This window comes from Eschrichtius robustus, chromosome 11, assembly GCF_028021215.1.
Source record: "Eschrichtius robustus isolate mEscRob2 chromosome 11, mEscRob2.pri, whole genome shotgun sequence".
In the NCBI taxonomy this organism is placed as follows: Eukaryota; Metazoa; Chordata; class Mammalia; order Artiodactyla; family Eschrichtiidae; genus Eschrichtius; species Eschrichtius robustus.
This window is the reverse complement of record NC_090834.1, coordinates 72,404,666-72,416,535: the sequence shown is the minus strand read 5'-3', so window position 1 is coordinate 72,416,535 and position 11,870 is coordinate 72,404,666. Positions and strand designations below refer to the sequence as shown.

At 42.7% G+C, this 11,870-nt stretch overlaps 1 protein-coding gene across 1 annotated transcript; it reads right to left on the bottom strand.

Annotated features, from left to right (window-relative positions):
- Nucleotides 1-8,723: 8,723 nt before the first annotated feature.
- On the bottom strand, nucleotides 8,724-10,185 carry LOC137771742 (calcitonin receptor-stimulating peptide 1-like). Its single transcript, XM_068555365.1, is given in 4 exon segments — nucleotides 8,724-8,767; nucleotides 8,770-8,912; nucleotides 9,211-9,348; nucleotides 10,100-10,185. Coding segments are annotated over 4 exon segments (411 nt in total).
- Nucleotides 10,186-11,870: the final 1,685 nt, after the last annotated feature.

Genomic DNA, 11,870 nt, shown 5'->3' with positions numbered 1-11,870 from the left:
ACACAGAAGACCCCCAAATAGCCAAAGCAATCTTGAGAAAGAAAAACGGAGCTGGAGGAATCAGGCTCCCAGACTTCAGACTATACTACAATGCTACAGTAATCAAGACAGTATGGTACTGGCACAAAAACAGAAATATAGGTCAATGGAACAGGATAGAAAGCCCAGAGGTAAGCCCACACACATATGGTCACCTTATCTTTGATAAAGGAGGCAAGAATATACAATGGAGAAAAGACAGCCTCTTCAACAAGTGGTGCTGGGAAAACTGGACAGCTACATGTGAAAGAATGAAATTAGAACACTCTCTAACACCCTACACAAAAATAAACTCAAAATGGATTAAAGTCCTAAATGTAAGGCCAGACACTATAAAACTCTTAGAGGAAAACATAAGCAGAACTCTTGCAGAACACAGCAAGATCCTTTTTGACCCACCTCCTAGACAAATGGAAATAACAACAAAAATTTAAAAATGGAACCTAATGAAACGTAAAAGCTTTTGCACAGCAAAGGAAACCATAAACAAGATGAAAAGACAACCCTCAGAATGGAAGAAAATATTTGCAAATGAAGCAACTGACAAAGGATTAATCTCCAAAATTTACAAACAGCTCACGCAGCTCAAGATCAAAAAAGCAAACAACCTAATCCAAAAATGGGCCGAAGACCTGAATAGACAGTTCTCCAAGGAAGATATACAGATTGCCAACAAATACATGAAAGAATACTCAACATCATTAATCATTAGAGAAATTCAAATCAAAACTACAGTGAGATATCATCTCACACTGGTCAGAATGGCCATCATCAAAAAATCTACAAACAATAAATGCTGGAGAGGGTATGGAGAAAAGGGAACCCTCTTGCACTGTTGGTGGGAATGTAAATTGATACAGCCACTATGGAGAACAGTATGGAGGTTCCTTAAAAATCTAAAAATAGAACTACCATACGACCCAGCAATCCCACTACTGGGCATATACCCTGAGAAAACCATAATTCAAAAAGAGTCATGTACCACAATGTTCATTGCAGCTCTATTTACAATAGCCAGGATATGGAAGCAACCTAAGTGTCCATCGACAGATGAACAGATAAAGAAGATGTGGCACATATATACAATGGAATATTACTCAGCCATAAAAAGAAATGAAATTGAGTTATTTGTAGTGAGGTGGATGGACCTAGAGTCTGTCATACAGCATGAAGTAAGTCAGAAAGAGAAAAACAAATACCGTATACTAACACATATATATGGAATCTAAAAAAAAAAAGGTCATGAAGAACCTAGGGGCAAGACGGGAATAAAGACGCAGACCTACTAGAGAAAGGACTTGAGGACACAGGGAGGGGGAAGGGTAAGCTGGGACAAAGTGAGAGAGTGGCATGGACATATATACACTACCAAATGTAAAATAGATAGCTAGTGGGAAGCAGCCGCATAGCACAGGGAGATCAGCTCGGTGCTTTGTGACCACCTAGAGGGGTGGGATAGGGAGGGTGGGAGGGAGGGAGACACAAGAGGGAAGAGATATGGGGATATATGTATATGTATAACTGATTCACTTTGTGATAGAGCAGAAACTAACACACCATTGTAAAGCAATTATACTCCAATAAAGGTGTTAAAAAAATTAAATTAATTAATTTTTTTAAAGATGTTAAAAAATAATCTAATTAAAAAAACAAGAAAAATCAGTAAGGACATAGTTGAACTAGGCAACAACATCATCAACTGTATGTAATCAACCTCTATAGACTACTTTCACAATAGCAGAACACACAGTTTTCTCCAGCTCACATGGAATGTTCACCAAGATAGATCACACTCTGGGCCACACAACAAACCTTAACAAATTTAAGAGAAAAGAAATCGTACAATCTTTGCTCTCAGACCACAATGGATTTAAACTAAAAATCATTCACAGAAAGCTACTGGTAACAAATGTACCACTCAGGTGGGGGATGTTAATAATGGGGGAGGCTGTGCATGTGTGGGCACAGGAGGTATGTGGGAAATCTCTGTACCTTCCTCCCAATTTTGCTGTGAATCTAAGACTGCACTAAAAACATAAAGTGATTTTTTTTAATTGTTTGTACTGTGTAAAGAAGGGGAGAAGCCCAAGCTTTCCATCAGTGATTTATGCAGGTGGATCTATGCAAGATTGGAGGAGGGGAACATCAATGTTTAATTATGCTAGAGATAAAATTGTCTGAAAAATGTTGCATGTACTGTGAGTATGAAAATTATATAAAAATCATATTGAAATAGAACAAAGCAAAAAGTTATTAATATTAAAACTATGAACAATTGAGGTCCAGCTGTGTGTCAAGCACTATGTATATGTTCTCTCTTATACTCTCAACACTTTAATAAGATGGATATCATTATCTTTGTTTTATAGGTGAGGAAATAACAAGAGAATTTGGCTTGACTTGATTGTATTTTCAAGGTGCCATTGAGGCTCTGAGATGCTGGAACATGGTTAATCTGCTGCAACATCAGGTAAGAGGTCTGGTCCTCTGGCCATGATGTTGAGTCAGAGGAGGACATAGGCATGTCTTCCTGCTTCAGGGCTAATGTGATTTGTAGTACTAGGCATGAATTATTTACAGTTCCTGTACCAACATTTGGGAGATTGACAACTTTGCAGCAGGAAAATGTCAGTGCTGCCACTTAAGTAAATTGCTAAAAAATAAAACCAAATCAGACCCATAACAAAATTCATAAAATAACAATTTTAAATGCCTCAAAGTTCAAAGAAACAAGATTCTAATAACTTCTTAGAATTAATTATAATAACTTAAGTTGGTATTATGCATTGTTTCACCTTGTCTGAAATTGTGCTTGTTTCAGTAGAGTGTTTTGTTTTGCCAGTGGATGCAGTGGAGGAAAGGGGAAGAGGAAGAGTGCTGGGATTCAGGAGATAAGGTTCTAATTCCTACCTGTAACCCTAAATGATGTGACTTTGAGAAAATCGTTTGGACCTCGATTTCCACATTTGTCAAACAAATCTCTTGGATTGAGAGGTTTTGAAGTTTCTTTCTAATTCTGACATTCTACAAATTTGCTGTAAACTTCATGCTATCTTTAACAGTATCTTTATTTAACACCAAGATACTCACTATTTGGCTTCCTCCATTTGCCCTGGAAGGTACCATGTCTACTGAAAGAACAGCTGAAGGGGTCAACATGAAGGAGTAAGGAAAGTCATTCTATTTAAGTGATGCAGTTAGAAAAGGCTCCTCCCACCACCAGCTGCTCAATATGAGGAGGGGAGGATTTTAAAAACTGATAGGAGGAAGAGGGGGACAGATACCTTGCCCTTGTATCCCTGACACTAAAGGATGTAATAGTGCCCTCTGAGAGGGGAGAGAAAGCTTGCTGCCTGGACTGGCAGCACGATATTTTTCTCTTTGTCATGAAAATGGATCTACAACTGACTCCTAGTCCTTGCATGGATGCCATGCTTTCTCCAAGTTGTCAGCAGATGCTTTGTAATGGGTCTGCTTGGTGAGTTCACCTATAGCCTAAAGCATGTATCTAATCGAGCCTGAAAAAGAAAGAAGAAATGAATAAGACCAATTTCCTAAGAGTGATTATGGTCTCTTAGGGAGGTAAGACTCACACAAATGAAATAATTAACCAACAAGGACCCACTGTATAGCACAGGGAACTATCCTCAATATTTTATAATAACCTATAAGGGAAAAATCTGAAAAAAAAAAAAATATATATATATATGTATAATTGAATCACTTTGCTGTACACCCGAAACTAACACAACATTGTAAATCAACTATACTTCAATTTAAAAATAAATAAATAAAAATAAAGAACAATAAAAGAGAATAAGCATTGTTTTCCTATTGCTGCCATAGCAAATTATCACTACTTTAGTGGCGTAAAACAATACAAATTTATTAACTTACACTTCTGTGGCTAGAAGTCCCATGTCCAACGTGGCTCTCACTGTTCTAAAATCTTGGCAGGCTTGTGTCCGTTCTGGAAGTTCTAGAGGAGAATCCATTTCCTTCCCGTTTCCTGTTTCTAGTGGCCACCCGTGTTCCTTGGCTCATGTCCCCTTCCTCCATTTTCAGAACCAGTAAAAACGACTTGAGTCCTTCTCACATCACCTCACTCCAACCTCTGCTTCCCTCTTCTACTTGGAAGGAGCCTTGTGATTTTACTGGGCTCACCTGGATAATCCAGGCTAGTCTCCCCATCTGAAAGTCCTCAATTTAATCGCATCTTTAAAGTCTCTTTTGCCGTGTAAAGTAGCAAATTTGCATTTCCAAGGATTAGGACGTGGATGTCTGGGGGCAGGGGTCCTTATTGTACCTACCATAATAAGTAAATTTTGGTCTGACTGGCAAGGACAGTGAATGCTGGGGCTTGGAGGAAGAGGCTGCCGTGGGCTGGAGCACTGAGGAAGTCGCCCAGAGCAAGTGGGCCAGAGCCAGAAAGTGGCTAAATAGAGGGGAAGTAACAGAGTGCCTGAAAAGAGAGTGCATCTAGTGGGGTGTGGGGCAGGGGGTGAGGAGACCACTCTTTATATCAGGTGCCATCCTCTGTCCCTCTTCTTGAGAATGGTGCCTCCCTGAATCTACGACCTGTATGGCTGGCTGCATTGAAATCTCAAGTATCAGATGTTCCTCCTCTAGCAACTTCCAGTTTGTGTTCTTCAATATTCCTGTTCATATGTGCTACAGAGCAAGGGGGGCTATTGAGTGAACTGTTGTCACATTTGGTGAAACTCCAGTAGAGGTGGGAAACGGACTGCTTTGCATCACATAACTCCAGGCCTTGACAGGTTATTGGTTAGGATGCAGTTAAATCCTGAAATTGGTGCTTGGACTTTGAGCCCCATCCCTTAGATACTTCTACTAGATCCCTTTGACAATAACCAAACAACAAGGCTTTTAATTAAGTGAGGATTGTATTAAAGCCCACCTGAAAAAACCCACTTTATTTTTTTAACCTGTATCCACTATTTAATGATGCATGCAGGTTGGGCAGGCAATAGGGAATTGTTAACACATGGAATATGCACGTGAGCCCCAGGACTTTTCACTGCTCGAACTTGGAGAAACTTTCTAATGTGTCTGTGCTCCCAAGAGACATGTGATCATTATTTAGGCGTCAGGCTTCTGGAGCTTTGATGTATGATTCCCTGATCCCTTGGTGGGACTGCCAACTGCCATTAGAGCCTAGAACCAAGGACACAACATCAGTGGATTTTTAGGTTAGGCAAGGAATGAGAAAGGCATTTATGGCAGAAAGAAGGAATGGGATATCATGTCCGTGGGGTTTTCCTGGCCTCTCATTCTTGGAAAATAAAGGGCCTACCTTATTTTCCTGTAGCATGGAGGTGACTTGACCTGGAAGGCTGCTTTTAATCTTTTTTAATCTCTTAATCATTTATGGGAAAGTATCATATAATAAACCTCATAGAAAAATCTCAATTAATTTCCCAAGTCAAAAGTTAATAGATACTACTTTCTCAAACCTCAGTGCAAAACCTGGAACTGAATAAGTGAAGCATAGTTTTAAAAGTTATTCTAAATTTTAAAATACTCTTTTATATAACTTTTGAGTCACAGTGAAAATCAAAACAAAAACTATAGACTATTTTAAATATGCAATCTTTATATCTTGTAAACATGTCAGTGGTTACAGATGAACTCAGAGAACGAATTCCGAGCATTACATACTTTCATTATTTACTTATTAACTCAACAAATATTTATTGAGCACCTATCATGTTCTATGGAATTTTCTAAGTTCCAGGGATACAGCCAAGGATACATGTAACTTCCCTCATAGAGTTACATGCTGGTGGAAGGACATAGACAAAAAAAGAAAAAATAATAAATATATAATATTTTAGATAGTGGTAAGCTCTATGAATAAAAAATTAAGCTGAATAATCAGGTGATAGAGAGTAATCTGAGAAGGAATGTACTTTTGTATATGGTGGTCAGGAAAGTCTTCTCTGAGGTGGTTCATCAGAGTTCTAAAGGAAGGGAGGGAATCAGGCATGCAGACTTTTGGGGAATAGCATTTTAAGCAAAAAAATAATTAAAAATAAATAAGTGCAAAGACCCTGAGGAAGCTGGGAGTGAAACAAGCGATGGGTTATTTTGCAAGAGAGCAGAGACATGATATGGCTCAGAACATGTAGTATCTCAGACCCAGAGGGAACCAGAGAGTTGACTACAAACACAAAAGAGAAGAAGACTTAACTCCTCATTTAGTAAATATTTACTGAATGCTGCCTTTTGCCAGGCATACTGTTCAGTGTGTAGGGGATTCAGCAATGAACTAAATAGCCATATTCCTATCTATGTGGAACTTAACATTGTTTACATAGGATGGGATACACATGATAAATTAACTAAAATATGTGCTATGATAGTAGGTAGTAAGTAGCAAAGAGGTAAAAAGAAAAAAGCAAAGAAGGGTTAGGGTGGGTTGGCAGGTGAGGGACAGTATCAGAAAGGTCAGCCAGGGTAGGTGATATTTGAATAAATACCTGGAGGAGACGGGGCCATGGGATAAGAGCATTCTGCAGAGAGGTACCAGCAGGTGCACACACTTGAGGGGGTGGGTGCTGGTGGATACAGAATGAGGGGTAGTAAGAAGGCCAGTGTGAGGTGGTGAGAGGAGAGGAAGGGAAGATGAACTTGGACCTTGTAAGCTATTGCAATGCCCCAGGTGTTTACTCTGTGAGATGGGGACTCAGTGGAGTATTCTGTACCTAAGGGAGATATGGTCTGATCTACCTTTGCAACTAAGGTTGGGCTACTGTGTTGAGTACAGACTGAATGGAAGCAAGGGTCATAATTCTGTGTGCTTCTGAGGAAATAATAAAGTCAGTGAGTAGAAGGGGATGACTTTTCCAATTAAAGAATCCCACTTAACTGACTGTCCACCAGTAAAACTGGCTGCCCAGTAACCTTGGAAGTTATAGTCAGCAGTTGGTCACCGGCATTTCCAACAGATGCCAAGGATGTTGATGCTGTGAAATTCCTATATCGAATAAGCCTTTACATCCTATGATATCCCAGATTCCTTCTAATACTAAGCATCTCCGATTCTACAGCATGTATCACCTCAATCTCCCCCAGTTAGAATATAAGCTCCATGAATGCAGGGGGTTTTGTCTGTCCTGTTCATTGCTCTGGTCCTGGAGCTCAAATAGGGTCAAGCATATAGCAGACACTCAATGATTATTTGTTAAATATAGGAATGTCTCTGTTAAACTTATTGCAGGACCTGAGCAACGCACTTTTCTTCTCTGCACAACAGAGAGTAAAAAGTTGGATTAGATGGCATCTGATGATCTTTCCAGGTCTGCCAGTGTGTGATCCCCTTTCAAACTGTGAGCCGTTGTTCTAACGGGCTTTTCAGGCTATGGGGTGTATGAAGGGGTGCTGTTGGGAGGAAAGGCAGGGATGGGTAAGGGCAAACCTGAGTCAAGGAGAAGAGAATAGATAACTTCTGGGGCTGGGGACCAGGGCACTCTCTGAAAATAAATGTGAATGTCTCTTTGAGATGCACAGGGTTCTAATTCCAGTAAAGGTGTTTCACTAGACACTGAGGATACAGGATACTGAGGGCCCACCCCAAACATGGTATCATTGCCTCATTTGAGCCAGCCTGGTCAACAAAGTGTCACAGATCCCTGACGTTCTCATGGGAAAAACAGCATAAATAGCAGCAACACTCCTTTTAAGTGTATTGAAAATACATTTTTTATCTTGGTGAAGTGCACAAATGAGAACATTTCTTTAAAGAGAGAGTTCCACTGAGGCTCAGCATTACTAGGCATCTCCAGACACCCACAAGGCAGCGATTTCATGTACCCCTGAGGTTTAGCAGAGCAGCCAACAGGTTGGCTGACAGGGTCCAGATTAGCTACCAGATAAGCCAGTGAGATATGTGTCATATTTATTGAATACAGAATCAAATATATTGATAAAAAAAGATGCACAGTAGGTAGCTGCATTGATTTTATTCTGCATTTAGTTTATTTCAAACAAAAAAAAAGAGTGGTTTCAATGTCAAGAAGCATGCATACATGGGTGTCTTCCAGGCTATTTTTTTTGTTAAGTTGCTTGCATTGCAAATTAAAAGAAGTAGAGTTCAGCTTCATAGGGACCTAGGAGAAAAAAAAGTAACAGCTATTACTTACTAGTTAAGAGGCTCTTGTCATGTATTATCCCAATTACTTTTTATATTGATGATACTATTGTTGCCTTCAAGTTAGATGTGGAAGCTGAGGCTCAGAGAGGGTCTAGCCCATGTCGTATAATTAGTAGAGGACAGGCACAGGATTTGAACCCAAGTCTATACTCTGAATTCAGATGTATATGACACTGTAGGGTATGCTCCAAAAGGATAGGGTAATTACCTTTCAAACTCAAATGCTAGGATAATCACAGTTATAACCCAGGGAACTGTGTTTTAAATAAATAGGATCTATATTTCCTGGAGGATCTCAGTGGCACAGGGAGAAACTGGAAAAACAGAGAGAAATGAATCCAAGTTCTAGGGGTTTCAGCTGTTGGGACTCTATGTTCTTTCTCCAGACACTGGTGTGGGTGCCTTCCCCTGTGGATTTTTCACCCATATGAACCCACGGAGGGTTAGAGTGTGGACTGCACCCCTGCAATACCCAGTCATTTATCCTCCCACCTGACAGTACAAAGGGCGGTCACCTTCTTCCTAGAATCATTTCGCTGCTCAGATCCAAAAGTTCCTGCGACGCCCACCAAAGATTTTGAAGCCCATCTTGGTGGGCAACAAGTTGCTCTTCACCATGCTCCCAGATCTGCTCAGCAAGCCTGCCAGCCGATGGGTCATGCAGGTTGCAGTGTTGCAGGCTCTCTTCTGGGCAGTGATGCTGATTTGCAGGATGGGGAAAAAGAAAAGGCCTGTTAGTGAGAGCTTGAGTGCAGGTGCTGCCCCACAGGATCATCATGGAAAATTACTGCTCTCAGAGGCACCAATAAACCTTAAGTATTTCTGCTAGAAACGGTCATCACAGCAGAAAATCATAGGCCATTAGGGAAAATGCCACAATCACTCCCCATACACATTTCCAGGGGTGTCAGAAAACCCAAAGGTGGCTCTGGGATATGCCTTCCTGGGCATGAAGTAGGGAGCGGATGCCCTGTGCTGGGTGGGGCAGGGAGCCTCACCTGGAGCGCTCTGTCTTCTGCTCCTTCTCCAGCTCACGGGCCCTCATCTGCTCATAGTCGTTCACCATTGCAGCCAGTAGGAGGCGCAATTCCTCCTCATTGAGTGTAGCAGGATCAAAACGACTATCAAAAGTCGACCTGGGGAGGGGAAGCAAGCCCAATACAGGCTTTGAGCCCCTGACTACCCCTTCCCCAGGATAAGCAGCCAGGTTTCCTGGTTTCTGCAACTTCCCCTGAGGATGTGGCTGCCCCAACTCTCAATGGACAGGGCATGAGGCCAGTGTCCATCCAAAAATGCTGCTTCACCAGGATTTAGGCTCTGGTGTGACCTAAAAGAAATGGTTTGCTCCAAGTGGATCATATAGGCTTGTGAAAGCTGATGGTTAGATTTTCAGGAATTTTATGAGCTTAGTATTAAATACAGCCATTATTAAAAATTAAATGATAATGATAGTTTGAATCTGAAAATCATTTCACTTTAATGTAATTTGAGTGAGGGTGAGAAATTAGATGTATAGGTAACATCAGATTTAATAACAAATTTATTGGCAAAGTAGTTAGCAGATAGGATGCAATCTATTTCTCAAATTGTGGTTAAATTAGTAAATTGGTTTGCTAAAGATACAAATATTTGGTAAAAAGCAATGTTATATGAAATTTACAACAACGAGTACTGTATATCTTATGTATGTTTGTACACTGTGTGCTACACATCTTTGTCTCATAAACAGTTTATGATAAACTTATATACACGTTTACATTCATACATTACCACCCCCTCCACACAACCCCACCAAGAGCCAGATTCAGCACAGTACAACTGAGAACATAGAATTTTATGATCCAGGGACAGAGGCAGGTGGGAGCGCTCCTGGCAGGGCTGTCTCACCTGAATGGTGCTGAGTGGAGCATGCCTGCCTGGTACAAGACCAGGATGCTGAGGACCACGAAGGGGGGGAACTTCCAGAAGCCCATGACGACTCTCTGCAAGGGAAGAATAACATCAGCACTTGGAGCAATAACAAATTCCATGAGCCCACAGACCCAGGCTCTGCTCCTGCCTCTGCCCCTAACTCCCTGGCGTCCTGGCTTCAGGCTGGACATGTCACTCTGCTTCACCATCGTTTCCTGCTCAGCCAAGCGGACTGTTGGAAGATCCAGTAAGGCTGCAGCATACTTGGTTTAGCAAAGAAACCAAGTGGGACAACTGGGTGAGGAGGTCTTGGTCCATAGCCCCCACCCCATCACTCCACTCACTCTCACATACAACCTGTTGGCCAGGACTCCTGGAGGACAGAGTCCGAGTACCTGTCACCACAGCTTTTCCCACTGTGCAACCCAGAGCTGTCCTTCTGGTGCCGGGCTTTTGCACATACATGGAGGGGGGAGGGGATTACCGAGGACAAATTTCTGCGGTTGGAATCCCTGAGAACCTGAAGAACCACATTCTACTGCTCAGCTGCTCCACACTTTGGTAAAGAGTACCCTGTAAGAATCAAGCTGGAAGGGTCTCAAATTGGGACCCAGGACTTAAACTGGGAAAAAAGTTCCCAGAACCCACAACGGGGGCTTGCGTTTAATGGCTGCCTGCCCCTCAGTCACTGCACCTATTTGCCACCCGTTTGCGCTGGCCCAGGTTCCGAAGCATTTCCCGCGGTCCACTAGGCACAAGACGTGATCCGTGAGAGCACCATCTGCACAAAACTCTTTCTGCGTCCAGATCTGCTTGCAGTGCCAGGCGAGCTCCAGCATCCCAAACTGACCTAAGCACGTGTGCTGCGGGAAAGGAAACTGGAGCCCGCCTCAGCGCTGGGAGAGTGAAGCAGGGAGTGCGTGAACTGAGACCATCCAGTGTTACCTGTGGAAGGAGCCTGGGATGCATTGCAGAGTAATGCAGGTTGTGTGAAATGACCTAGACAGAAGTGGAAAGAGCATTTTGAGACTGGAAGAGATCAGCTAAGAAAAAGTAATGGAGAGAGAGAAGGAAGAGAGGGGAGAGAGAGAAAAACAGAATCCCAGCTAAGCAGGAATCTCCGGGCTTACCTGGCAGCAGGAACCAGGTGGCTTGGAGCAGAGGAGGGAGCAGTGGCGGTAGCTTTGGCTTCAGGCGATGGCACTGTGGCAGAAGTGGCAGTGACACTCGAGCTGGGCAGTGCGTCTGATGCCTCCCAACACCAGCAGCTGCTCTTATTCCTGCTGCTCTGGGTCTGGGGTGGTCCAGGAGCTCTGGGCAACCAATGAGGGGAAGGATCTGAGCCCCAGAAGGATTGTGTCATCACTTGCGTCCAGAACCTGGAGCATCCAGAAGGACCACCCCACTTGTATTTGCATTGAGGTCATTGATGGCGGGGGCGGGAGGGGGACGTGGGGGGGGGTTGGTGAGGACCAACGAAAAACACACAAAAAGTGAGTAGGAATTTGAGGACAGGTTGACGTCATGGTTAACTTCAGCTGTTCGGTTTCGCGGGTTTTGAACACGCACGTGTCCCACTCCATCCCCACCTGTGCGATCTTGTCGGGCAGAGTCCAGCATTACAAGGAACCCTGTCTCCCCTAGGTCTGACCGCAGACCTCCGTGCAAGTGCAGCTTCGAGGGTTAATGCACAGTAGAGTTGATGATTCTGTGCCCAAGGAGGGGGTCTGATTCAGGCAGCTGGAAT